Below are 27,867 nucleotides of genomic sequence, written 5' to 3' on the forward strand. Positions count from 1 at the left end.
TTATTTAACTCAACTGAGATAAGTTCAGAGTACTCATAACTATTGTTTTTTATAAACTTAATTAAATTGAGGTAATAAGTTTCCTCAAATGTAATGAGTTAGCTTAACTCATTGGATTTGAGTTTGTATATGATATTGCGAGCTAGCAGGAACTGCAAGTGCTCTGAGTTCATTTAAAGTTAGTCTTTTCAATTTTTTTACTCAATATAGTGAGGTTTCAGCTATATAAAGTATTTAAATGCAGTGTAAAGTTTAATTGCGTATTAAAAAATATCATTGTTTAGTGGACTCGATTAAAATAAGTTCAGAGTACTCATAACTATTGTTTTTTGTTAACATAATTAAATTGAGGTAATAAGTTTCCTCAAATTAAATGAGTTAGCTTAACTTGTTGGGTTTTACAGTGTAGAGACCAAACATGGTATAGGTGAGGTTACATTGACCGTTGGTTCTATCATAAAATACACAGTATCAAAAAAAAATATTGAATTAAAAGACACTACACAAAACATTAAATCATTCACACAATGTTCTGGGATGCATTTTCATTTATAGATCAGTTAATCTTTAAATGAATGCAGGAAAGTCTGTTTTAAGGTCTGTTTCTGTCTTTCCTATGGCCTCTGTCTTGACCACATGACAACATTTTGAACAGTAATAAAACCATCTTTTCTGATGGTAGTCATGGTTCTTGCCCAAGTTGGGGTGAACGATGGATGCATAGAGAATATGACTATCCCCAAGATGTCTGCACCTCAGTGTGAAGTTTTGGGAGTCTCCTACTCGCCTCAATTGCAGTGGTTGCTGAACCGCGAGGTACAGATGGCTATCCCGATTCCCTCAAAAAAAAGGGACAAATGAGAGCGAAGCTTTCTCTTGGGAAAGCACTCACAATGCATGAATAGCCTCAAGGACTGAACGTGCATGCTCCTAGCCCAGGCACATAACGCACATATCATGTGTCATCAGGTGTCAGGGAACACTGACACGAATTAACACACTTTCCTAAAGTTCATAGTGCTATTGCTGGCCATAGTTAGACTATTTAGACACCTGCTCAAACAGACAGTCTCCCGAAGACAAGAAAGAGGATGAACTATTTCACAGGTGCCCTTTTATACCCAAGGTCGCACCAGTAGTGACGTAAGCTGCTGCCTGCCAAGTTCATTGTCATTTTAAGACTTATGCTTCAGACACTAGTCATGCTGGAGGCATTCCCCATAGCACCCTCTAGAGGACACAGCACGAGTTCCCATTCGAATGGGAATCAATGATAATGTCATTGAATCAACGTTATGAAGTAATGTTGGCACAATATCACTTTTGCACTAGCAATTAACATTGAAACAATGGTAAGATTTGCAATGTTCCTTGTTCCCACGATGCCTCCCACTGTGTAACATGGGCACTCTAGCCAGGAGCCACTGACTTCATGTGTTAGTCTCAATAGCATAAGCTTTTATAGCTTGTGGGAACTGGCTCAGTGCAAGGGTCACTCAAAGAACAATAAGAAACACTCATTGTGAACGTGAGGGAAACAACACAACATTGATTTGAGGTAATCAAATGAAACTCCATGGGATTGTATTGTAATAGAATAGGTTAATTAGCATAAATTTGAAATATAATGATAATGGCAAAACTGACTTTTAATAGTTGAGTACAAAACTAACATGACACTGTATGTTAGCAAAACAGAAATGATACATGAGACCAAGTGAACAATTCCTTATATATTAGTTTTATTTAAAAATGTATAAAAGGTAACATTATTACTGTACAAACATATCAGGCGTGTATGTTATGTAACATAAAATGTCTTTTAAAATCATGGAGCATAAGTGCATCATAAAATAACATTCTAGGTCTTTTGTGACACCTGAGAATTATGGGTAAAATTACATTCAGCTGTGAATTACTAGATACCAGTAGATTATACGTTTCATATACTAGTTATTGTGCTGATGTCTTCACCAAAAATTAAAAACCTAAAACTTTAAAACCTTAAAATATTAAAAACCTAAAATCTGTGGCTCACTACTGTTGACTGTACAATAGAGAAGATGCCTGTGTTTTAAAACATAAGCACATTTTCTCACACATAATTTGCACTGTCAGAGATTCCATCCAATTTCTGTAATATCATTGACTTCAGTGCACTGTATCTGTAAAAAAAAGAAAGAAAGTACAACAAAGATAAAAATGAATATATTATTGTGTTGTTGAGGGAACAAAGAACTTTGTGCTTGCTTACTTTCTTGTCAGTTTTAAAATCTCTCTCTCTTCCTCCTCTTTCAATTTTTTGATGAAACTGTCCAAAACAGGCATTTCAAACTTAATATACTGCGCAACCTGAAAGACAATGCATTAATGCATTAACCACTGAAATATAAGCAATGAATGTCCTGAATATTAACAAAAACAGCACTGTAATAACACATACACTACTGTTCAAAAGTTTGGGGTTGGTAAGATTTGTTCATGCTTTTGCTTTTTACTTTTTTAAAAGAAGCATTAAGAAACAGCAATGTTTTGAAATACTATTACAATTTAAAATAGCTGTTTTCTATTTTAATATATTTTAAAATGTAATTCATTCTGTGATTATTGATGACAAAGCTGAATTTTTAGCAGACATTATTCCAGTCTTCAGTGTCACATGAAACTTCAGAAATCATTCTATTATGCTAAGTAGATTATTAGTAGATAAGTTATGCTAAGTAGATTATCAATGTTGTACTGATTAATATTTTTGTGGAAACCGTGATAAAAATAAAATCAGGATTCTTTGATGAATAGAAAGTTTAGAAGAACAGCATAAATGTATAAATGTATTGATTCATTTAAAATAAAACATACTGACCTTAAATTTTTGAACAGTAGTGTATAAATATGCAATAGAAATATCTGTACCATTGTTATTCCACTTGGAAGGATCCTAAAATTAGACTTGATATCTGGAAGTGACATTATTGTTACTGTATCTAAATTTGAACAACAGAATGTAAGTTTGCCAGGAGAAATCACGTTCTGAATGACCTTTTGTGAACTTTGAAATGTACAAAATACTCACATCATATGTAATCTCTTCACCAAGGTCCTTTTCCATAATAAATATTCTGGCGATTTTTTCACATGGACCATGCAGCAGACGAGATACCAAAGGATATTCTGTGTCCTTCAGTTTTGTTCTCTCTGGATGAAAAAATGGGGGAAAGGGGGTTCATATAATCTGCACATTGTTGATGCTTGCAGAAACTAAACACTGTAAACTTAAGAATGACAAGACTTACCCCCTGATGCATGAACAAGATAGAGGTCAAACTCATCTGCCTTACTTTCAACCTGTACAGAAGTATAGAACGGAGAAGTAAAAGAGTAGTACAGATCTTCATATTCAGCTGAATTATGGAAAACTTACCCGAAACTTATTAAGAAGCAAGTTAAGAACTTGCTCTGTTGTTAAAGTGCTGTTCACTCGTACATTAGTCACTGATCCATATGATGGAGTAAAAACTGATGTCTGTAAAAAAAAAGGAGATCAAGTTCAGCAATAATTAATAGAATGTTCAATCGTTCATAAATTATGTGGTACAAGATTTGAAAAAACATAGGCTACAATAAAGATTAATAAAGGTAATAAAATAAAATGTACTATACTATACAATACAATAAATTATGAAAGGTAATATAGTCCATGGTGACAAATTGATCTATGCCATAAGACAATTGCACTTCTGTTTCATGTTTTAGCAGATACTTTTGTTCACAATAGAGCAAAAATAAACATTAATGGTGTAAAAAACATTCTGTTCACATGGTCATGCACCATATGAATTTAAAATTAAAATAGTTGCAAAGCCAAAATGAGGTGTTTGTAGGCTGTGCCATTTAATTAGCAGCATAAGGCAATGGTTCCCAAACTGGGGTACGTACGCATACCCCTGACCTGACAGAGGGGGTACGCGAAACAAAATGCTGAGTTTTATGCATTTAAGATATATTTAAGACTTAAGCTCTCTTCAATACAGAAACATACCCTATGTGAGTTCTTCATGTTCATAATGTTGTTCATATATCATATAATGCAATTTGTATTCCGAATATCCACACAATTACAAATGTGACACTGATTTTATACAACAGTTCAAAGAACAAAAAGGTACTATTAAGTGACATACATTTTAAACACAGTATTGTCAATATTGTTCTAATTTGCAACAAAATAATAGTTCCAATGAAATCCACAGCAGATTTGTTGTCTTTTACTGGCACAAGGTAATAAAATGACTTTATTAAATGTATCAGCCGTGGCTGTAAAGACGTCTGTGTGTGTGTGTGTGTGTGTGTGTGTGTGTGTGTGTGTGTGTGTGTGTGTGTGTGTGTGTGTGTGTGTGTACATCTCCACACCTGCAAAGGGACCAGGCCAACTTAAATGACCCTCAAGGACCATTTATGAGAGAGGCAGTTGACAACGGATAACAAAAGCACAGGGTGCAGCCAAAGGGAAGGCCTGCACAGGAAAACACTGCCTCTCAACACCTGCATCCATCTCACAACACTGATGTACAGCACAAACACTTAGACGACGGACACTTCCCTTAACAGTTGCTGCTGTGGCACTTTATGAGAGCACCAGGCCCCTTGCCAGGCACAAGGCATGTTATCTTTCAGTGAGCACTATTGTACTATTGTCCTGCGCTTGGAGCATGGAATAATCTCTGCCAGATGACCAGATTCCCTGGTGTTCTCGAAGCGAAAGCTTTATATAGAATAATAAAGTAAACTTACTTTGTGGTTGTAGAAATGGCCATTGATGGAGAAGCGGTTTCTTTTTATTCTCTGTGAATCAGCAGAGTTGTGGATTTTAGATCTTCTTTGGATATTCACAAAGCTCGCATCACTTCTGGTTCTCAGCAGTTGAGGAATGTCCTCAGCAACATCCACACCTGCAGCAGAACAGCAATCAGAGGCATATTACTATTAAGATGAGGCATTCAGAGATTAGATTAGTTCAGTTAAGAATTATAAATCTATAACAACCTTCAAAATTAAAAAGAGCATTTAAAGATTTTCCTACTTTTGTGGGGAGAGATCTGGATCTTTTTCATACTTACTGGGTACAGGTGTACCACTGATTTTGTTGTTGTTGGGCTCTGAAGAAAACCGGTATGAAAAACTCTGTTCACCATTTTCATTCCTGTAAACAACAAAAATGTCGAATTGAATGATTTCATGATGAACTATAAGCTTTCAATAGATATGGTACAAAAAAGGCTTCAAATGGAAATGTTCTTTTTCATGGTCAAATTTCATGGTCAAATGTTCTTTTTCAGCAGTTGTTGTAGCAAGACTATATAATATCCTATCTAAAGTATTTATTTAAATGAAGGTCAGAAAATGTGTAATCACATTTTTTTTTACGGATATTTGGAATAAACTTTAAACCCCTTATTTATGTGATTTTATTTCCAGCATTAAGCACTATTGATTTTACATTAACATTTGATGTTAAGCTACTTTTCATGTTAATTTTACTTTATATTATATTGCACATTTACATACCGGTATCTAATATTTTTTTCTATATTAGTTTTTTGTATAATATTCAAGAAAAGTGTCAATAATTAACTGCACAAAACGATCTATTTTCACTTTATATCAGGAATTTTGTAATAAATAACTATTTAATTGGAAAAAGAAACATGATTATTCTGATTGATTTTTCTGTGGTAGCTATATAATATTACAACTGATTTGACTAATGTGATCACGATGACAATCTTCTTATGATCACGTGCTGAACCTTTTTGCTTCCAGCATCGAATCAAGGTCACCACAGCTTTGTATATGATACTTATGAGCAGATTAAAATTCCCATGATACACATGAGTGCTGCACGTGAGCCCAAGACTCTGAATAGCTAGTTCCCCTGTCGTTTCACTAATACCAGAATGACCACAGGTCATCAACACCTACCGAATTACAGCTATAATAGAAAGTGCATTAAATCTCAAAGAAAAGTATTTATTAGATTTTAGGAAAAGTACAAAGCATTATCTATGATTAATTCTAAGCTGACCGAGAAAGATAAAGGAGCAGCCAATTTTACCTATAAAAAAGCTTTACACTCATAACTGGCCTTTGGATTGAGACGTCTATGATTGAATTAATGAAAGAAACAGATGGAGTTATGACCTAATGAAAGAAAGGAGACATGGGTGTGGTGTTCCACCCACCTGCTGGACTCTGAGCTCTCCGACCTCCACGCACCCGTGCAGGCATAGCGAAAGCGCTCGTTGTCATCATGCATTTGGAGTCTGATTGGCCTCTTCAGGCCCCAGGAGATGTTGAGTAAACCCTCCACGATCAGCTCGCCCTCTTCCTGCAAGAAATAATAATAATCATCATTAACTCTTTTGTCAGATGGAGGAAATCCTGCTGGCCCCAGCTCGGTTTCAAGTGTACGTGCTGAAGAGGCAGTTGCGAACCGCAGAAATTCAATTGGAGACGGTGAAGTTATGGAAAGACACCTTGGGAGGAGTACAATACAGCACACGTACTACATGTATTCTTTTTGAGTGTGATTCTGAACAATGATGTGCTTATACAATTCAGTAATATTAACTATTAGTTCAGTGTTGAATGGAAAATGTCACAATGCTTTTATACACATTTTATTGTAAAATATTATTACAATTTAAAACTTTTTTCTGTTTAAATATACTGTATCAAACAAAGCTGAATTTTCAGGAGTCATTTCAATCTTCAGTGTCACACGATCCTTCAGAAATCATTCTAATATGAGAATACTCAAGAAACATTTATTATTATTATTATTAACAGTTGAAAATGGTTGTGCTGCTAAATATTTTTTGGGATATATTTTTCTTTGATATACGATTATGATATGATATATGATTCTTTCATGAAAATTAAGTGCAAAAGAACAGCATTGACTTTACTTTACCAACATTATAACTGTCTTTATATACATTAACTTTAAATTAATGCATCCCCAATTAATAAAACTATGGATTTCTTGAAAAAATAAATCACTCTCCTTTGAACGGTAGTGTACAATATGGCATCATTATGAGGTTGTGAGCTTTTCAGATTGGGAAGTGATGTCTGGGTTAGGAAAACTGACTTCTTATTAGAAAATTATTAGATAGATAGTTACCACAGACAGACAGACAGACAGACAGACAGACAGACAGACAGACAGACAGACAGACAGACAGACAGACAGACAGACAGACAGACAGACTTCATGCAGTTCTTTTCAGGCAGAAACGTGCCACTTAAGCAGTCTTAATACTATTTGGGCCTAAGTCAACAAAGTAGATAAGTCTCTTCCGTTCACATACAAAAAACAATATCGTCTGACTACTGCATGTGACAGAGCTAAATATACCACAAAGATTAAACTGCAAGATTCAGGACAGCTGCTTAAAATAGCTGGTTGTAACAGATGCATGTAACAGTATCACTTCTATTTAAAGTGGCCTTCTATTTATGTATGTTTAAAAGGTATAATCTAATTTAATGAGTACCTTTCTTAGCTCTACATATATCTTTGCTTTTAGCTTAAGGGTGAATCTGAGGTGAGAAACATAATTTACATGTGAACATTTTAATTCACATCTCTGATATTATTACCAGCTGCATTTCACCAAAAAAAAAAAAATCCATAGTCAAACTTTAATTCAGCAAACCACAAAACCACAGTGTTAAAACAAAACTCCTTTATGGTGATATTTACATAATTTAATAGCTAATTTTTATGCCAACAACTAATTTCAATCCAAGGCTATATTTACTTTCTGAATTCACAGAGAACAATAATTTAATTCTCAATTGTTCAGTCCAACCTCGACAGAAGATTATTGTGATTCTTTGACTCTTTAACTTGAATCATTCTACGCAGTCATCTCTGAGGACTTGCTCGTCAACAAAAACCCTCGACCAAAATAATAATCGGTAATGTTGTTGGCAGCTGTTGTAATTGTGAGTAAGCGTAGTCAAGTGTCATGTAGGTGGAGGGCCGAGTGCTCCCAGCGTCTCATTGTTACTGCAATGTAAACATTCAGGGCAGCTGTGGTCAGCTTCCTCTCTACTCTCCGCTCAGCACACACACACACTTCCTCTCAGTCATGCAAGGTCAGAGCTTAGCTAAATTTAGCACCATTGGCCTTGGCTTATGGCCCTTAACTGCCGTGGCTGTATAAAAGGAGTTGAGCTGCCTCTAAACCAGAACAAACCAAACACGGACACAACCTCTCCACAACAATTTCCACTCTGATGCTAGAACCTTGTCCTACAGGTACATTTGAGATATCTGATCAACTGAATGATTTATGTTCATTAAAAATTAAACTAAAAATCTCTTGACTGTCAAATCTCATAACAAATGCAGACTGCATAAATAACTAACTGTTGCTCATCTCTCTCCAGGATGAAACCCAGAAGATTACTCCTGTCTGTGGCTCCTCTACCAACAATAACGGAGTCGCACGAGGACCTCTCGCAGACCCTGGATGAATATGTGAACTCCATTAAAGAATTGGCCCAGCCTGCTTGCGGCCCAATGAGGATATCCAGGACTCAGAGGCGTAAACCCGTGGGGAAGCACGCGGGCTCTTCCCGAGCTCTGCAACCCCGCCGCGTTTCCCTCGGCCTGGACGAGGTCACGCTGAGGTTCAGCAGCCAGACGGACTGTGGCACTAAAGATCCACTGGACTGGTTGTTTGCACAGACGCACTTACAGTCACACGGAGAGAATCTGCGCAGGACTGACGGCGCACCTGCTGCTTTGTGGTTACTCTAATGCGGCAAAGCATAGTGACATGCTGATGGGAGGATAACACTGAACGTTTGATGGATGAACGCAATGGAAGATTGAACTGAACTTCTTAATTTATTGTCTGAACAGACTTTTTGTTCAAAGGTGCTGTTTACACCCTGTCAAAGTTATGGTTTTCTAAATTCTATCCCTAACGGTTTTTAAAATAAATTTAAAAAAAAGAAATTGACTTCAAGAATGTTAATGTGTTCTTTGCTAAAATGTCTGTCTATCTATCTATCTATCTATCTATCTATCTCTATCTGTTTGTCTGTCTGTCTGTCTAGGCTATGTACGCTATCTATCGTATACGCTATCTATGATATCTATCTATCTATGTTTGTCTGTCTGTCTAGGCTATGTACGCTATCGTATACGCTATCTGTCTATCTATCTATCTATCTATCTAAAGTAGTCTTATACGCTATCTATCTATCTAGAAAAGGTGAGTGTGTTTAAAACTGATAAAGAAATACTTATATAACGTACTCGGTTACTAACGTAACCTCGGTTCTCTCTAGGAGAGGGAACGAGTACTGCGTCGAAGAACGCTACGGGAAAGATATTTCTTTGTCGAGATTGAAGCCAAAAATTAATCCTTAATTTTGTAATATTGTAAAACGCTTTTCTGAAGCATACAACCTAGGCGGAGCAATACAGCTCACCCATTGGCTGCTCTGCCAGAAAAGCACAGCCTATGCGAGGCCAGGACGCTGACCAATGAGGACGCTTCGCGCCCTTCTGCGTCACCTCCCGCCCAAACAGGCGTGGCCTAGGCCTATAAATACGAGCATAGCTGTCTAACACGCCGATTTTCGTCAATGAAGCGACGCAGCGTGGACACGCACGGCATGAGACGCAGTACTCGTTCCCTCTCCTAGAGAGAACCGAGGTTACGTTAGTAACCGAGTACGTTCTCTTACGTAGAGTTCTCTCGTACTGCGTCGAAGAACGCTACGGGAACCCTATGCAAACCGCCGTGCGTGTTCTTGGATCGACACAGACACCTAAGGGCGCGCGCGCCCTGGTATACAAGCGCCTACCCCAAGAAGTATAGGGAGAGCGGCTAAATAGCATCATCCCTTATAGTAGTGCCTCTTAAGGCATAATAGCATATATATGTAATATAGATATATATGAAGGGTAATAGCATGCTCATGGGACACATTGTCAGTGAGTGATGCTTAAACATTGAAGTGACCTGGGCCGCAGCGCGGGGCAGGAACACTTATACATATTAGGCATTGAAGTGACCTGGGCCGCAGCGCGGGGCAGGAGCACTTGTACATATTACCATTGAAGTGACCTGGGCCGCAGCGCGGGGCAGGAACACTTATACATAGTCTTCTAGACCGAGAGCAGTTTAGCCTGCAACGCAGGAACCTCTAGGTTACAGAACCTAATAAATGTAGACGGGGAGGCCCAGCCTGCCGCCATACAGATATCATGTAACGAGATTCCGCTATACCAAGCCCATGAAGAGGCCATGCCTCTCGTGGAATGTGCTCTGATGCCCAAAGGGCATTCCAAGCCTCTAGATGCGTAGGCTAGCGCAATGGCGTCCACTACCCATCGAGATAGACTCTGTTTCGTTGCGGCTCGTCCCTTGGAGCGCCCGCTGAACGAAACAAAGAGCTGCTCCGTCTGTCGAAAAACAGCGGAGCGGGACACGTAAGCTCTTAATGCCCTGACCGGGCAAAGGGAGCTATTTCCGTCCTCTGAGGCCGGCATGGCCGACAGGGAGATGACCTGAGCCCTGAACGGTGTGTTGAGGGACTTAGGCACGTACCCATGCTTCGGTTTCAATACGACTATAGAGTCGTTTGGCCCGAACTCCATACAAGAAGCTCTCACTGAGAGCGCTTGCAAGTCTCCCACACGCTTCACTGAAGCGAGAGCCAAAAGAAACACGGTCTTGAGAGACAGGTGTTTCATGTCAACTGAGTGAATAGGCTCGAAAGGGGCCCCTTTCATAGCGTTCAACACTGTAGAAAGGTCCCAAACGGGGACTGAAGGAGGCCTTGGAGGGTTTAACCTCCTGGCGCCTCTCAGGAAGCGGACCACCAGGTCGTTCCTGCCTAGTGAACGGCCAAGCGTTGGATTAACGAACGCTGATATGGCAGCCACATAGACTTTGAGCGTGGATGGGGTTCTTCCCTTATCCAATAGCTCTTGCAAGAAGGAGAGAATCTCCGGTTCTCCACACTGAAGTGGTGACAGACCTTGATCTGAACACCATCCAGAGAACACCGACCATTTGGAAGCGTAGAGCCGTCTAGTAGACGGAGCCCTAGCTTGTTCGATCGTGTCTAACACTCCTCTTGGGAAGTTAGCGGGTACCCGTTTATGGCCCATACGTGTAGGGACCAAAGCTCGGGGTGAGGATGCAGAATCGAGCCCTTGGCCTGTGAGAGGAGGTCTCTCCTCACTGGAATCGGCCACGGGGCAGTACTTTTCAGTCGCATCAAAGCTGGGAACCAGGTCTGATTCGTCCAGAATGGAGCAACTAGCAGTACTGAGCATCCGCTCTCCTTGATACGCTCCAGCACTTGAGGCAGGAGTGAGACAGGAGGAAAAGCATAGAGCGGGCGGCGGGGCCAGACTCTGGCCAGCGCGTTCGCGCTCTTCGAAAAGAATTCTGGGCAATGAGCGTTTTCCTGGTTTGCAAACAGGTCTATTTCCGCTCTGCCGAACGTTTTCCACAGCAGACGCACTGTCTGTGTGTGTAGGGACCACTCTCCCGTAGGAACGTTGTTCCGTGAGAGTCTGTCCGGGCCTACGTTCAAGTGACCTGGCACGTGCATTGCTCTTAACGAGCGCAGGTTGTGCTGGGCCCACACCAGTATGCGTTCCGCTAACCTGAATAGGTTCCGGGATCTCACGCCACCCTGGCGGTTTATGTAGGCTACTACCGACATGTTGTCCGAGCGGACCAGGACGTGGTGTCCTTTTATCCGGGGACAGAAGCGCCTCAGCGCAAAGTCCACTGCCATCATTTCCAGGCAGTTTATGTGCGGTAGTTCGGCTCGCTCTGACCACTGGCCAAAGAGCGGACTGCCGTCGAGCAGTGCTCCCCAGCCTGAGGTGGACGCGTCCGTGGACACCACCTTCAGGCTCGAGGAAGTCCCCAGGCTTACACCTGACCGGTACCAGTCTGACGCTCTCCATGGTGTCAGGGCTGAAATGCATTCCTGAGTGACCTTGAGGCGATAACGACCGTGTAACCATGCTCGGCGCGGTACGCGCGCTCTCAACCAGAACTGTAGTGGGCGCATGCGCAGCAGGCCCAACTGCAGCACTGTTGAGGCTGAGGCCATGAGGCCCAGCATTTTCTGAAATCTCCTGAGTGGCACTATGTGGCCGCTGAGGAAGGATTTCGCCATTGCAGGGTATTTTGCCTGCGCTGTGATGACAGCTGTGCTGTCATAGACAGTGAGTTCAGATCCAGTCCTAAAAAGGAGATCCTTTGACTGGGAAACAGTGAACTTTTCTCCCAATTGACTCTCAGACCTAAGCACTCGAGGTGATCGAGAATTAGGGTCTTGTGGCGGATGCGTTCTGAAGGTGATTGAGCTAGAATCAGCCAATCGTCCAAATAATTCAGAATTCGAATGCCGCGGAGTCTCAGGGGTGCCAGCGCCGCGTCCATGCACACTGTAAATGTACGAGGTGCTAGAGACAGGCCGAATGGCAGGACTGTGTACTGATATGCCTGGCCCCCGAAGGCGAATCTCAAAAATCGCCTGTGACGTGACGCAATTTGTATGAAAATACGCGTCTTTCAGATCTATTGCCATAAACCAGTCTCCTCGGCGAATCTGCGCGAGGATAGCTCTGGTCGTGAGCATTCTGAACTTTCGCTTTGTCAGCGCTTTGTTCAGATGCCTGAGATCTAAAATGGGTCTGAGACCCCCGTCTTTTTTCGGTTCCAGAAAATATCTGCTGTACAGACCCCCTTCGCTCTGAGCTTGAGATAAAGGCTCTATGGCCCCTTTGCTCAATAGCTTCGCTATTTCGGCTCGAAGTAGATGTGCTACTTCTGTTTTCACCGTAGTTTCGACTTTCTCCGTGAAACGGGGAGGGCGTCGATGAAACTGTAGCGAATAGCCTCTTTTTATAGTCTCTAGCACCCATTCTGAGACCCCGGGAAGTCATTCCCATGCATCTGCACGTGTGACTAGGGGTTGAATGTAATCTGGGCCCTGGTCGCGAAATGGCGGCGACACGAGAGCAACCGTGTGCTGTGACATGGACGCCGTGGCGTGTGAGGCGGGGGGCATGTTTAACACAGTATGCATCCCGCGCGCGCTCAGCTCTCTGTGTCGAGAGAGAGCGCGCGGGACGAGTCCCGTAGGGCTCGTGATGTTTGTGAATAAACGTGGGCGCTTGGTGGCGGGCACATTTATAACACCGGGAACACTGTTTTTGTGTACTGACTGACCGTTCGTTAGTTTCGTTTTTACAGAAACCCGCGGAACGTGCAGTGTGTAGTGGTTGTGGGCACTTGGCAGTGGGTCACGCTCACTACATGTAAAACACAATCGGCATGAGCCGATTTTATGTGTGCAGACCCTGTGTTGTTCAGGGCTGTGCTTGCACGGGTTGAAAAACCGGGCTCTGGTCGCGAAATGGCGGCGACACGAGAGCAGTCGTGTGCTGTAACATGGGCGCCATTGCAGCGTGATGCGGGGGCGCGCTTAATCGAGCGGGCAGCCCGCGCGCGCTCTCAGCTCTCTCAGCTGAAAGAGGGAGCGCGCGGTGCGAGCCCCGTACGGCTCGGCATGTTTGAGAATAAATGTGGGTGCGTGAACGCGGGTACATTTATAGCACTGGGAAGTACTGTCTATTAGAACTGACTGACCGTGCATAGGTTTCGTTTCATAGAAACCGTGTGACATGTAGCTTGTAGTGATTGTGGGCGCTTGAAAACGGGCACGCTCACTACATATAATGCACAATCGAAATGAGTCGATTTATGTGTGCAAGCCCTGTATTGTGCGGGGCTGTGCTTGTGTGTACAGATGGGCACTGGGTCGTGGGCATACAGTTACACACATTACATCATCGGCCATGGCCGGGACACCGTGTAGCACAGAGAGTACTGTCTATCAGAACCGACTGACCGTACATTCGTTTCGTTTTTACAGAAACCACGGGACATGCAGTGTGTAGTGATTGTGGGCACTGAAAAGCGGGCACGTTCACTAGCTTACATGTGAAGCACAACCGACACGAGTCGATTTTATGTGTGCAAGCCCTGTATTGTGTAGGGCTGTGCTTGTGTGTACGAATGGGCACTAGGTCGTGGGCATTACGGATACACACATTACACCATCGGCCGTGGCCGGGACACCAGTAAATACATTTTCAGATTTACCTGGGGCGTCGTGAAAACGGCGTCTGTGTGCAGGCAAACGGGCATTGATGCCGATTTGGTGACTGCAAAATACACTGGCACGGTCGCGAATGTTGGGACTGTGCGAGCGAGACATTTTAGTGAAATCCGGCCGCGGCGGGATTTTAACACTGTAGCTTTCCTCGAAGCAGAAATGCGCATCCTGGCTGAAAACGGGGCTCTCCGGGACTCCGCGATTTCTTCGTGAATTCAGGAAGAAAAAGGCGCGGGTCGTGAGGACGGTAACGTACGTTCCTCTGCAGAAAAGCAGCCATCCAGCCGGTAAGCGCATCGATGCTGGTCTTTCTCCGTCGACGCTCACGAGCGGCGGGGGAGGGGAGATCCTCGGAGCTCGCCCATCCCTCGCTACCCGAAGCGAGGAGAGAACAGCAGTCGTCCTTCACAGACACGGCTTCATCTTCCTCATCCATGACGGACGCGGCGGCACACAGCGGCCCTTGTCCGTCGGTCAGAGAGTCCAGCGAAGCGGGCGGAGGAGCTAGCGGCAGCAGCGGCGAGCACCTCGTGGTGAAGGGAGGTTCCGGGCTCCGCTGAGCACGGCGCTTTTCACGGCGCGGCACTACAGCGGGCGGAAAAGGGTGCAGCTTCAGTAAATGAACGCCAGGCGAGTCCGCAGAGTCACCGTAGGCATCAAATTACAGCGATGGCAGCCGCCATCGACGAGAGCTGAAGCTGCGTGATACTCACAGGCAGGAAACACAGCACGTGGTCCCTGTCGCTGAGCGGGGCTCTACACGAGCCACAGGAGGTGCGAGACATCTTGAAAAAGACGCTCGGCTCTTTTAGTGTGGAAAAACTGTGTGACGCGACGGCGAACACACACACAAAACACACACACATAATGTAAAGGATATTCCACGCCGGAGAAGCGCAGCAGGGAACGGCGGCTGAAGGCGGCGATGACCAGCGGCTTCAGGTAAGAGGCGCGTCCTGCTGAGGTGCTTGTATCCAAACGGCTGTGGTGGCTCGAATCCAATCCAACGATGCGTGCAGCTTCGTGAATTTAAGAAAATCGGCGTGTTAGACAGCTATGCTCGTATTTATAGGCCTAGGCCACGCCTGTTTGGGCGGGAGGTGACGCAGAAGGGCGCGAAGCGTCCTCATTGGTCAGCGTCCTGGCCTCGCATAGGCTGTGCTTTTCTGGCAGAGCAGCCAATGGGTGAGCTGTATTGCTCCGCCTAGGTTGTATGCTTCAGAAAAGCGTTTTACAATATTACAAAATTAAGGATTAATTTTTGGCTTCAATCTCGACAAAGAAATATCTTTCCCGTAGCGTTCTTCGACGCAGTACGAGAGAACTCTACGTAAGAGAACCATAGTTAAATTGTGTATAGTACACATAGACGATATAATATATTGAGCACTTATGATGGTGAGACAAGGGAGAAAAAAATGCATCAAGAATAATAATAAATATGTTATGGCAGTTCTAGCTTGTGAATATTTTCATCTGACAAAAAGCTTTCTGTACACCTTCATTTTCACAGATCAATAGCGTCCCACAGTATTATCCCTCAGCAAATTGTGCAAATCTGCAAGACATGTTTTTGAGATGTAAGTCCAGTTATGCAGCGACCTCTGTTGGCAGCATTTAATTTTTAATTGTACAGCATGTCTGAACATAACCAGCAGAGGGCGCTCAATGAACGCTGTGATTCTGACACAAACATGCAGCCGGCAGAGTGTGGACCATGGTGTGGACAGAGAAAACATGTTGGTAAGAAAAAAAAAACATATTTTCTTGTATCATGATTCATAACATGTAATGCAGAAAGTAATAATTAAGTTTCACTTTAATAGCTTTTTAGTGGCTTGTAGTGTTTTCTTCCCATTTCAAAATAATTAGTCCAAATAAAAGTCCATGTCGAGATTGTCGACTGTGCAGAAAGGACAGAAATATAATTTATTTCTGATCAAAATGATTAAGTAAATGTTATTTTAAAGAAATTGCTCACAAAATTGTATTTTTTATTAACCTGGCAATTTGTCAGGTCCAATGATTAGTTTTTCCGTAGTAGGCTTAGGCTATATTAACAAGTTTTTTTGGACCCATGTCATGATTCCTGGAAGTTTCCAAAAAGGCCCCATTGTTTCAGAGCAAACAGATGTGGGTGGTCGCTGGGTTCTGCGGAGTCTAATCTCATATTGAAAGACTAAACAAACAGCCTGAAGCAATGTGAGTGGAATGTCATGCAATAAAGTGTTTCTAATAACCTCTAGATGGGGCCGTTTTTGAACAGTAGGTTAGGCTGGTTAAAATAACGAAGACAATTTTTATCTTAATGGCAGTTATTCGGCTAGCTGTACTAACATGCAGAACATGTAACGTGGAAGTCGTCAGAAATGGAAAAAAAAAGTAATCTCTCATGTTTTTAAATCGAAAATATAAATCCTAAAAATGTAGTGCTCAAAAATAAATCGGGCACTGGTAAATCATCTTCATTGTTGTAATTTGTCAGAATACACAGCTCATTTTGAATGACCTTATCAACGGAGGTATTCACATAGTGCCAGAGCTGCTACCTAGAAGGTTGCTTGTTTAAGTCCTGTAAGAAGTAAACTATCATTGGGACCAAGAGCATGACAACTCATGCTACATTAATACCTACTAGGCTCCTGCAATCCATGTCAGTTACTCATGTCCTTTCAGAACTCTCACTTTTCCTTTGAACCTTAATCTTAAGTCTTTATCTTATGCAATCTTTCTTTCATCTCTCTCTATATGATTGCCTTCAAATATTACTTGGTATATCAGTTTACCTCACAATACCTGTGACTCAGCATAATTATGAAATGCCCTCAAGAAGCAATTACTCAATGCAATGCTAAGGAATTTGTTAACTACGGTCACTACACATGCATGTCATCACTTAGACCCTGGATCCCTTTGTTAGCTATAAATCATTCCAATACAACAATATTTTCAACACTAATAATAATTAAAAATATAGCTGCGAGGTGCGAGCAGCAATCATCTGGGTTCAAGCGTTAAAGGCCTTTAAGCATACGTGTAAAAGATATTGTTTTATTTAGCAAGCATGTATCCACTTAGAAACATGTCAGAAACTGTTCTGCCTTTTATGTTTAAACTGGAGGTGGACAATGATGGAGTGACTCAAGCAGAAGGGACAACATGTAGAATGCAACAGGACGTTTCTGAATGGTTAGCTGATGAATTTATGTTGCTGATGTGGAGTTAACTATCTTCAATTAGCATATTCTGTCATGATAATCTGTAGGAATCTTACAACAGTTCCCACATGAACGATTTTATAGAGTGACATGCTATTGCATTTGTGTTACATACTGTATTGCATGTGAAAAGACGGATGCGACAGCTTGAACAGACTCACAAATGTGCTACAACAACCTCTTCTCAGCATGGACTGCGTGTTCCCGGGGGTGGGGTTTATGTCAATTTTAGGGTTAGTGATGTCACTAACCCGGGAGGAAGGTCTTGTAGTCCCTACCAGCCATTTGATGTAGTCCTTAAAAAACGATATATTAAAAAAATATATATATCTTCCTTTGCTTCGAACTTTGATCGTTGTAACTTTCCAGATGTTGTTTATCTCAAACAGCAACATTACACTCTAGTTAAAGGTGGGGTAGGCAGGATTTGTCTAAAAAACTTTTCCCCAAATTTGTTTAAACTGTCTTTATATACCAATACATAATTAAAATGTAAGCACTCTGAAAAAGAGAGTATACAAATCGAGTGTCTGTAGTCCTCTCATGGCTGCAATAAACACAGCTACTTATTTCCATTCGGGACGAATGAAATGATTGGCTGGGCGACTGTCACTCTCCCTCGCTACCATGGCTACCACCCCTGCTGCTACAGGAACTGCCCACATGCGCGCACCCGTTTGACTCGAGGAGGGGAAGAGGCAAGGAAGCTAGGAATATTCACAATTATGGCAGAGAAAGAGCAGTCAAAATTCCCAGTACCTGTCAGCGAAGGCAAACAAGTGTCCTTGAGCCGACGATGCGGTAGGCTACTGGTCTCTGGAGTGTAGTCCTCATCAGAGTCAACATTGCTTTCATCATGGAAGCTCTTAGATGCAAAACACCGTATATGTTATGAATCTTACACGAAATTCACCTTCATCACAGTGTAACTGATGGTAATGGGAAAACGTGTATCAATGCAACCTGTTTTTATCTTTGCCTTATGTTACTAGCTCGTTACCGAATCAAACTCAATATATTTTAAACTTTACCAGTATGATATGCTAGCTTGATAGTGAGTACTAACAGTCATGTTAGTTGTTTATATTCATAATGATAAAGTTAGGTATTTTATTACATGTGATTCTGACATGATCACTACATGCACTGCGCTCCTCTCCGCTCGGCGCTGGTAAACCTCGGCGTCCTCCTCCAGCTGAGCGGTCGCCATCGCGCGTTCATGTGTTTTGGGGGCGTGGCTTTGGAAGGAGCCCAGAAGGGAGGGGGTGGGAGTGAATGGAATAAGTAGTGGTGTTTATTGCAGCCCTGAGAGGACTACAGACACTCGATTTGTATACTCTCTTTTTTCAGAGTACTTACATTTTAATTATGTATTGGTATATAAAGACAGTTTAAGCAAATTTGGGAAAAAGTTTTTTTTAGAAAAATCCTGCCTACCCTACCTTTAAAGTAAGAAAAGTGAAATCATAATCAACCGCCCCTTTAAAGTCTCTAGGCCTTATGGTTTGGTCTGCACGATCAGTTTTACGACAGAAGAAAAATAATACAAATTCTTACAATTACACAAAAGTACAATAACAAAAAGTAACAGCAAGCTGAAGAAATATGCGAGTATGAGTCCTCATTCAGTCACATGAGGTTTTAAAGTAAACAATTCAGACAAAGACAGACACAAACACAAGTCAACCAGAAACAAATAAGGAGACACACACACACACTCTTAAGCACCGAACTTGATCTTCCAGTCTGCATTATGTACAAATGTGTCATATTAACGGATAAACTTCTTATTCCATTTATGGCATTCAATTACAAAAAGTGTCCTGTTATACATATAACATGTTTTCACTCAGAATAATGGAAAATCAGTTATTTTAGACACTATGTCTGTCAGAGCATTGGAAAATCTCTTTACTTTCGGTATCTTACTGACTGAGGTTAAACTCGTTCTGAAACACAAAAAGCCTGGAGGGATTTTCCATAGACTTCAACAGATTCAAAAGATCATAACACTATGAGAGACTGTGTCTTGTTTGCTGACAGACCAGACCAACCCTCCTATTAAAAATACGCAAGTTAACTTGTTGAGATAAAATTAGAAATAATTAGGTGGGGTTTTTTTTGTGTGTTTTTTTTTATTCTCGGTCGTTCACCGAAAGCAACTGATTTTGTGATGCCTTTGCTCTCAAAAGTGATGGGAAAAATGTCACTAGAGATAAGTCAGTTGTTTTCACTGAAAGGTCCGGTTATGACGTTTTGATTAAAAATGTAGGTTCTGAGGTTAAAAATATTTTTTAAAAATCAAAACAAAAGCAATGATGAATTGTTCACGATAATATCTACAACACACATTTAGAAAATAGATCCAGTGAATTTCCATATCATACTGACTTTAAGATTTAAATCATCATCTAGCAAGAGTATGAAAAAAATTATAATAACAAAATAATAATAATCATAGCCCATAATGCATGGTTGTAATGATGTTATAGTTAAATTTGGAATAGGTTCTGCATAAAAATGCAGTCAATCACGTGTCATCAAGGCCCATTTTACTGGTGTATGTGTTTCCGGGGGTTTTAAGGATATGGATACGTTTGCAAAGAGATACAAACTGCTGTACTGAGCACTCACTCCCATGTCCCACATCCGAAATAGACAATAGCCTTTTGTGTCACACACTCTGACTCAAGTCTTCTGTAGGCAAGATTAGATCTATTAATCACTAACCAGAACACAAACGATTTGACACAGGTCCACAGTAAGTTTCCCTTTCAGCGATGTTACATACCTCACGAATGCGAAGCTGAAAGCTTTTTCCTTCGTGGTAGCAGTTGTACGTTTTTAGAAGGGACAAAATATCAGACCTGAAAAAGACATAAAGGTGTTACACTGAGGGCTTTAAGTTGGGAGGTGTGTTTCTAATGTTCAGCGTGTGTCAGACGTGGCACTCTTACTTTGCAATAACTTTCTCCCCATTCAGCCTCACATAGAAGATCTTGTCAGGATTCATGGTGGTGTTCCCTCAATAGAAAGACTTTCAGCTAGAGAAGAGCAAAACAATGGGAGAGAAAGGTGGGAAAAATAAAAAGTTAATAATAGGCTATAATTAGTGAGTGAGCGAATAAGGATATGCCATGTGATATGTGATCCAAAATGTCACTATATCTTGTGCAGGGGGACCAAGTGAAAGTAATCACAGGAATGAGGGGAAATCACATGGTCCTACAGTTTAGACCATGTTTAATATTGCTGTAAGTCTTGCCTTGACATGTTTTCAGACCTTCTGAAAGGTCACAAAGTAATACTTTTTTCACTGGAAAGTTTTGAAAAATCTTCACACAGCTGTTTTCTATATCGATAGAAATCAAAGTGATCACATCTGACAAGCTCCAAAAAAAAAAAGAACAAAAACACCATAAAACTAGCCCGTGTGACTTTAAAACTAGCCCGTGTGACTTTAATTGTCTTTAATTGGGACTTAAATCGCCCGTATGGATGATGATGCAATTTTCTTCTAGATACAAACTTTGTTGTATTATTTTCATGTTATCACTGTGAAGCTGCTTTGATACAATCTGTATTGTAAAAAGCGCTATACAGTATAAATAAAAGGTGACTTGACTTTACTTAATTATTCTCTGAAAATCGTCTTCATTATTGCAGCTCAAATCTCATTTTCTATTTCAATATTCAAAACCGACCTGCCACGACTGGTCACGTGACAAGTGTGAATTAGTAAAAGTAACTGGCTTGACGCATTGCCATTTTTAAATCTGGCATAGATGCAGATGAGATTCCACTTGAGGATAGGATAGGAATATTTTCTGTGAAAAATTATATCAGTCTGTTCCACATATTAAACTATAACATGGCTTCAGAAGACTTTCAACACAGTGAAAAAATAACAGCATGGGTTTGGAATGACATTAGGGTGAGTAAATAATGAAATAATTGACATTTTGTAGGTGAACTGTATTGTGATTATGTGCATGTGACCAAGATTCTTGCAGCAGTGGGATTTTGGAAATTCCTCTCTTTCTCATTCAGTTATAAAATGGCTTGTTGAACCTGTGGGAGTAGCGACAGGGCAGGAGTGGCAGCTGGGAAGTCCCTCAGAGAGAGTATAAAATGTCAGCAGGCCATTCAGCACTTACACACACAAACACTCTCATCATGACGCAGATAGCTTATGCTTTGCTGGCTTTCAACCTCAGTATCCTCCTAACAGGTGAGTGTATGCGAACAGATGAACAGTAGATTCAAAACCCTAAATATTAACTGAGCTGACAAATTTCTACTTAGTTAAATCGCAATACATCTATGCAAAACTTGATGTTCAAAACGTGTTTAATTAGAAATTATGTTAATCATACACTCCCATTCAAAAGTGTGGTTTTGGTAGAATTTGTCTCTTGTGTTTCGGCTGAATTTATTTGATATAACTTTATTAAGTTAAATATTTTGACTTTAAATAACTTTCTGCTTTCTATTTGAATAGATTTTAAAAATCCAGCTTTGCAATGACAGGAATAAATTACTGTCATTGCAAAGCTGGATTTTCAGCAGACATTACTCCAGTCTTTAGTGTCACTTATTCCTTCACATTATCACAGTTTAATTTTTATTTTATTTTTGCTGCTTAATATTTTTGTGAAAACCATGATTCTTTATTTTTTTAGGATTCTTTGATGAATAGAAAGAATATAAGAACAACATTTTATTTTAAAAAGAAATCTTTTGTATCAAAATATGTGTTACAAAACTTGATAAGTAAGACTTTACTGTCACTTTTGATCAATTTAATGCTTCTTTTTTAATCAAAATCATTTGTTTAAAAAAAAATAAGCATTTTACTGACCCCAAACTTTTGAGTTACATCATGGCTGTTTATTAACTTTATTTTCTGTTTATTTTACAGTCCAAGTGGTAGAGACTCAAACTGTTCCAAAGACCTGTCGGTGTCCACAGGTCAAAAACAGAGTCCAGGGACCATTTTCAGATTTCAAAGTCACTCCAAAAGGACCTAACTGCTTACAGAATGAGATCATGTAAGAACTCCACATATTTTACTTCATAAGATTCTATATGTATGTGCACCATTGGGTTTACATGCTCTATTATTCTCTGCATTTTTCATTAGAGTCACACAGCAGAAGAACAATAATCATGTGTGTCTCAATCCCGAGGGACCCCAAGGAAAAAGACTTCTGAAATGTTGGCAAAGGTAAGAGAGTGTTATCATCGAATGAGTCTGTAAACTAAAGCATAGCATATCCAAACATCACTCACTATCTCCAAATATTATGGTGGTCTGCATGTTTTAATCTGCTTGATCCATCTGGGTTTTTTTCAGGGTGCAAAAGAGTGGCAAGGACAGTAAAAAATGCATACGCCGGCAAAACCAACGGCCAAGGCAAAGAAAGAGGATGCAGACAAAATCCAAGAAGGCCACTTAACCTCAAATTCTTAACAGATGGAAGCAGAAAACCTGAGATTATCAGAAGAAAATCCTGTGCAAAGCCTGTGGCGCTGCTGTACTTTTAAATGCCCTAACAAGCCAAGGACACGAGAAAAGGCTGAACTCAGAGGAGTGCACGTGTTGTATGGACGGAGGCCAAAGGAACGGCATATAGAGAAGACATGTTACAACAGGGACAGCATCGAACCTTGACATGTTATACAGGGATGAGTTGAGCCCTGCTACGCAACTCATATCGGCCAGTTTAAAGACATATTTATGTTTATCATAAATACATGTATTCAGTGATTATGAGAAAAAAATGCATTTTTACAGTTTTACAATTTAATATGAAATAAACTAATAAACATGAACTACTGAGAACTTCAATGCGTTTCTCGACTTTCTTTTTTTCTCATGTTTGTTTACATAGGACTGAATTCTGCAATACAATTCAACAATTGGACATCAAGTCATCCCAAAAAAATATAATTAAAGCAATTTCTATATTATGGTTTTTAAACATCTAGTAATTGATATAAATCCATTAATAAAAGTAATGGAAATGTCTCAGAAATTAATTGGTCAAAAGGTGTGGGAACCCTTCAGTGTGAACAATTCATCCTAAATGGATTTAGAAAAGCATTTAATTGAAACAATAGCTTCCCAGACCACAAAACCAGTCAAGGGAAGTACACAGGTGTTGAGAAATCACTTCTCTTGTCTTGGAGCATTTCCTTGAAATCATGTGACTCTGATCCTACTTAATATGGCAAAACAGGAAACGCATAAAGGAGGGAAAGTGAGGGAGAAAAGCAGGACAGTTCTGTACACACACTCTGTGCAAACGCACATAAGAGAGACTTTCTTGTGAATGAAGCAGCTTTAGAGAAATGGCTTTCAGGACTCTGCAAGGAAATATGAGCCTGCTGCTCCTGCTCTCAGTCTGCTTAGTCTTCACGACAGGTAGGCCTACAGTATCGTTTAATGACTTATCAGGATGGTTTGCAGATTTCCATCAGATATTGGTCATGGGGGTGATGCAGGACACATGGCTTTATGTTTCTTGATCTGTCTTTAGAAAACAGGACTGCTGCAATATCCCTTCGAGAAAAATGCGAGTGCATTGGGGAGACTGGCTCAGTGCAATGGAGAAAAATCACAGACTTCACAATCATCCCGAAAGCTCCTCTCTGCAACAAGGTGCAAATCATGTGAGTAAACAAACATCATTCCCATGCAAATTGAGGGGGATTTGATTGTGTAGTGCTCCGTGAGATTTATGAATCAAGTGGATTTTGAGTGAAGCTTCCACAAAAACTTAAAATGATCTTTGATACATTGTAGGTAGAAAGTGTTTGTCTAAAACACTTTTGCGGAAATCATGTCTAAATTTGGTCATTCCGATCGAGTCACACCTTCCACAGATCATTTGCTGAAATCATTTATCGCCCTCATGTCACTGAAACCGTGCATTAATTTTTTTATGTAGAACACATAAAGTGTTATGTCAATACTCTTGCAATAATAAAAAAAAAAACACGTGGTGATCACTGCCTGCTTAATAAATGCAATAAACAAAGTGAGCAAATGACCTCTCAAAAAATGACCTTGCCTCTAAATTCTATAGTAATATTCAAATGCACTCCGTACTTTATACTGTAGAACTATGTCTGTAATAATTAACATGATATTATATCCCTTCTGGAAGTTTTGAAATCCAGTTCATTGTTAACAGTGTGTGGGGATATTACACAATATCTCGTGTCGAGGCACATCACGAGTTGATATCATTTATCTGATGGGAAGCCCAAAGCCAGGCTGTGACTAGATGAATTGTGCATCATATTGGATTCGGTTAATTCGAATTTGGGCATGAGGGGGCATGATATGACAAATAATAACATTGAATTCTTTCTCAAGAAACTGGAAATAGTATCTCTGTTGCAGCATGATCTAGGGAATACAGATAGAGTGGGACAATTTGTGATCATTTTTTATTGTAGATGCAAAACATTTTTTTGATGCCAAATGGCTTATCCCCTCACAAAATACTTCTTTAAATAGCTCAAGATCCTCAATACACTAGCAAAACTATCCAAAAGGTCTCACTGTACCTGTATTTGCCTTATGTCTAATGTTTAAGTTTGATTTAGTAAAAACTTTTACAATAGTCTAAGCAATAACCAAACAATGCAAATATTAAATACATTTTCAGTATATTTAATTTTAAGAGTTCAACTGAAGTTTGTTCGGAAGGTTGGCATGAGCAAATGACTCAGATCAATAATTATGTATTCTATAGCTTGAAGTGGTTTGCTCACATTTGACAACATAATGATGTCCTCCACAGACTACAACTGTCAGGTAAACGAGCTTGTCTAAATCCAGAGTCTAAGCAGGGGGAAAAACTGCAAAGATGCTGGAAAAGGTATGTGAACAACAGCTGCCCTCTCTAAGAACAATTTTACTATTATTTATAATGAATCCACTCATAAAAAAAATCTTGAAAAAGTATAAATTAGACTGATTTAGAACTTAATTTAAGCATCAATAAAGAAACACTGTCACCCTGTGGCAGAAGTAAATCCTAGCACTAGTAGTATTTACTTCTGCCACAAAGTGGCAGTACACGCACATTCTCATTCTATAGATTCATAGCTCCCCTCTCTACATAGTCAACATTATACAACATCTACATTTGCATATTAATAAATTAGCATTCAATAATTTAAAAATGTTTTAAACATGATCTTTATAAAAATTTGAATACAAATACTTGTTATATGCACTACAAGCCTTGTTTGCATTATACAGAATGTCGTTGCCAATGGTTTCAGAGATGGTTGAGTCAGAATAAATTTTAGTGTGTTAGAATTTTAAGTGTTTATGTTTCCATTAATGGTGTGCATTGATTTAGGGTCGAGAATGTGTTTTTTTGTTTGTTTGTTTTTTGCTTGCTCAGCTTTTCATGCCTCCCTAATAATTAAACCCCTTCACTGTTCTATTGTCCAGGATTAAATTCACCACATGGAAGAAGAAGGCCTGTCTGAGGCTCAAGAGGAATAGTAATGGACCAAAAAGTCCCAAGAAGCATTAACTCAACAGTTCTTATATTTTCTGTGTAGAAAGACTATCTGGCTGTACTTCATCATTTACCGTACCTGTCCTTTATTTGCACAAATGATGAAATATGTGTTATGTATATGAAATTTGTATATATTGTTTTTGTACTGCTCATTTCTAATAAAACCTTTTTAAAAAATGCATGGTATTTGTCTATTTCATGTGAAAGTTAGCCTGTATAATTTTTTTGCCAGTTGACAATTTTAAAAAAATACAAATGACACAAATTTTCAGAAAGTTCCCCAATTACCTGTATTCACCAAACTAAAATACACAAAATGGCTACTCAGTGGAGGAAATACATTTGGATATTCTATGAACTAACCCAACCTCTGTCTATGACCGTCCTCATCAATTATTAATTATGCCATTTTAGTCTCATGGCAAGAAAACGCCTTTCAATGGGGAAAAAAAGATACACACAATGAATCTACTGTGTCCACCAGAAAGAATCACACTTATAAAATGCATGAGGCTGATTTAAAAACAAGAGGTCCTGTCTAGAGATGCTCCATAAACTCTATAAAGAAATGACACTGTGAAGCCCCAACCAATTACTGTAAAGCAGCTGTGACTCTCAGCTGCAGGAATATTTCACACATATTGAGCCCTTGCACTGCTGGATTACTGAGTGACTATTTTGCAGAAGTTGGACAGATTGGGAAGACACAGGAAAAATGATGTGTAATATAGGCTATATTTGATATGCTTCTTTCATGAAATGGAAAAATACACATATTACAAAAATATCACAATGCTGATTCACATCTGGTGCAGATGTAGTCTGTCAGAAGGTTCACTGAAGTAGCCGAACCACTCAAGTTTGTTTTGACTGCTGTATAAGGACACATACCTGAGAAGAGTTTCAGAAGAAGCCTAACGTTGAGTAACGTTCGCCTTCAAAAGTAGACAGCAGTAGGTACATAAAGCTCACCTGCAGAATTATTCAGAAAACACCTCAAATAAATCCATTTCCATTAATAATGCACTCTATCTTTTCCATTTCCTTAAATATTGCCTCCTTACCATCTCATGAAACGCCGTTCTTTTGTAAGAGCCGACAGAGCCAGCCCAGCTGTTTTGTAAGACACAACAACGTCTAATCTTCCACTTCACCCTGCCGCTTCCTCGGGGAATAGAATAATGCTACTCGTTGAGAAGACTGGCAGCTGTGTAGACCAATCCTACACTCCGCTGATTACCGGAGCCAATCAGAGACGTCCATGGGCGGGAGACTTTTGCGGTTGCCCTGGGAAACGCTGAGACCGTTCACACCATTATTAGCATGTCTGTAAGATAATTATCACCAGGAGTCTTGCGATAACCACCAGAAGACAATTAAACTGCAAATGAAAGGGTGGTGTTAAATTGTCTTTCGGCCCACCTGTTCAGACAATACAACTTAATAAATGGTTTTCAAATGTAAAGCTTTAGTTAACATAAAATGTGTAACTTAACACGCGTATAAATGCAATGCTAGATAGTTTCTGTCAGTCTCATAACTGGGGAACATGAGCTTCCTGTTTTTAGCTCAGTCTAGGAAAATATGACACTGGAAGGTCGGATAAAATATTTGAGGAAGTAGATGCTTTAAGCTGCCAAGAGACTTCCTCCATGGGGGAGGACGGATTTATTTTAAAAGGGAAATATTATTGCCAAAAAAGGAAACTTATTTAGAAGCAAATGATTCAAATTGCAAACCTAGAACCCTACTCAAATAGGCTATTCAAAATAGTTCAGGGAAATTTGTAGCCCCACCCCCTTTTTCAGCACTGCACTGACTTCCTGTTTATATTTCCACAGCATGAAGGTAAGATCTTATGGATT

At 40.3% G+C, this 27,867-nt stretch overlaps 3 protein-coding genes across 4 annotated transcripts; 2 read left to right on the forward strand and 1 right to left on the reverse strand.

Moving 5' to 3' along the window:
- Positions 1–1,719: 1,719 nt before the first annotated feature.
- rassf4a (Ras association domain family member 4a) lies at positions 1,720–27,573 on the reverse strand. 2 transcript variants are annotated; one of them, XM_079636066.1, is made up of 12 exons: positions 27,067–27,573; positions 26,894–26,974; positions 20,411–20,497; positions 20,245–20,320; positions 6,240–6,385; positions 5,118–5,200; positions 4,792–4,949; positions 3,422–3,523; positions 3,294–3,345; positions 3,074–3,195; positions 2,255–2,352; positions 1,720–2,165 (listed from the first exon to the last, which is right to left on the reverse strand). In XM_079636066.1, the coding sequence occupies exons 3-12, from the start codon at positions 20,464–20,466 to the stop codon at positions 2,096–2,098; spliced, it is 963 nt and encodes a 320-aa protein (XP_079492192.1). In that variant the 5' UTR covers positions 20,467–20,497; positions 26,894–26,974; positions 27,067–27,573; the 3' UTR covers positions 1,720–2,095. The 2 variants fall into 2 exon arrangements, with proteins under 2 accessions (XP_079492192.1, XP_079492193.1); XM_079636067.1 differs by lacking the exon at positions 1,720–2,165 and adding an exon at positions 2,914–2,957 and having other exon boundaries at positions 2,259–2,352.
- On the forward strand, positions 21,310–23,880 carry cxcl-c13b (CXC chemokine 13b). Its single transcript, XM_079636076.1, has 5 exons — positions 21,310–21,387; positions 21,504–21,684; positions 22,375–22,504; positions 22,597–22,680; positions 22,810–23,880. The coding sequence occupies exons 2-5, from the start codon at positions 21,585–21,587 to the stop codon at positions 22,910–22,912; spliced, it is 417 nt and encodes a 138-aa protein (XP_079492202.1). The 5' UTR covers positions 21,310–21,387; positions 21,504–21,584; the 3' UTR covers positions 22,913–23,880.
- cxcl18a.1 (chemokine (C-X-C motif) ligand 18a, duplicate 1) lies at positions 23,742–26,181 on the forward strand. The gene is made up of 4 exons (XM_079636077.1): positions 23,742–23,880; positions 23,996–24,128; positions 25,268–25,345; positions 25,930–26,181. The coding sequence occupies exons 1-4, from the start codon at positions 23,808–23,810 to the stop codon at positions 26,012–26,014; spliced, it is 369 nt and encodes a 122-aa protein (XP_079492203.1). The 5' UTR covers positions 23,742–23,807; the 3' UTR covers positions 26,015–26,181.
- Positions 27,574–27,867: the final 294 nt, after the last annotated feature.

This window comes from Phoxinus phoxinus (genome assembly GCF_949152265.1).
Source record: "Phoxinus phoxinus genome assembly, chromosome: 14".
Taxonomy (NCBI): domain Eukaryota; kingdom Metazoa; phylum Chordata; class Actinopteri; order Cypriniformes; family Leuciscidae; genus Phoxinus; species Phoxinus phoxinus.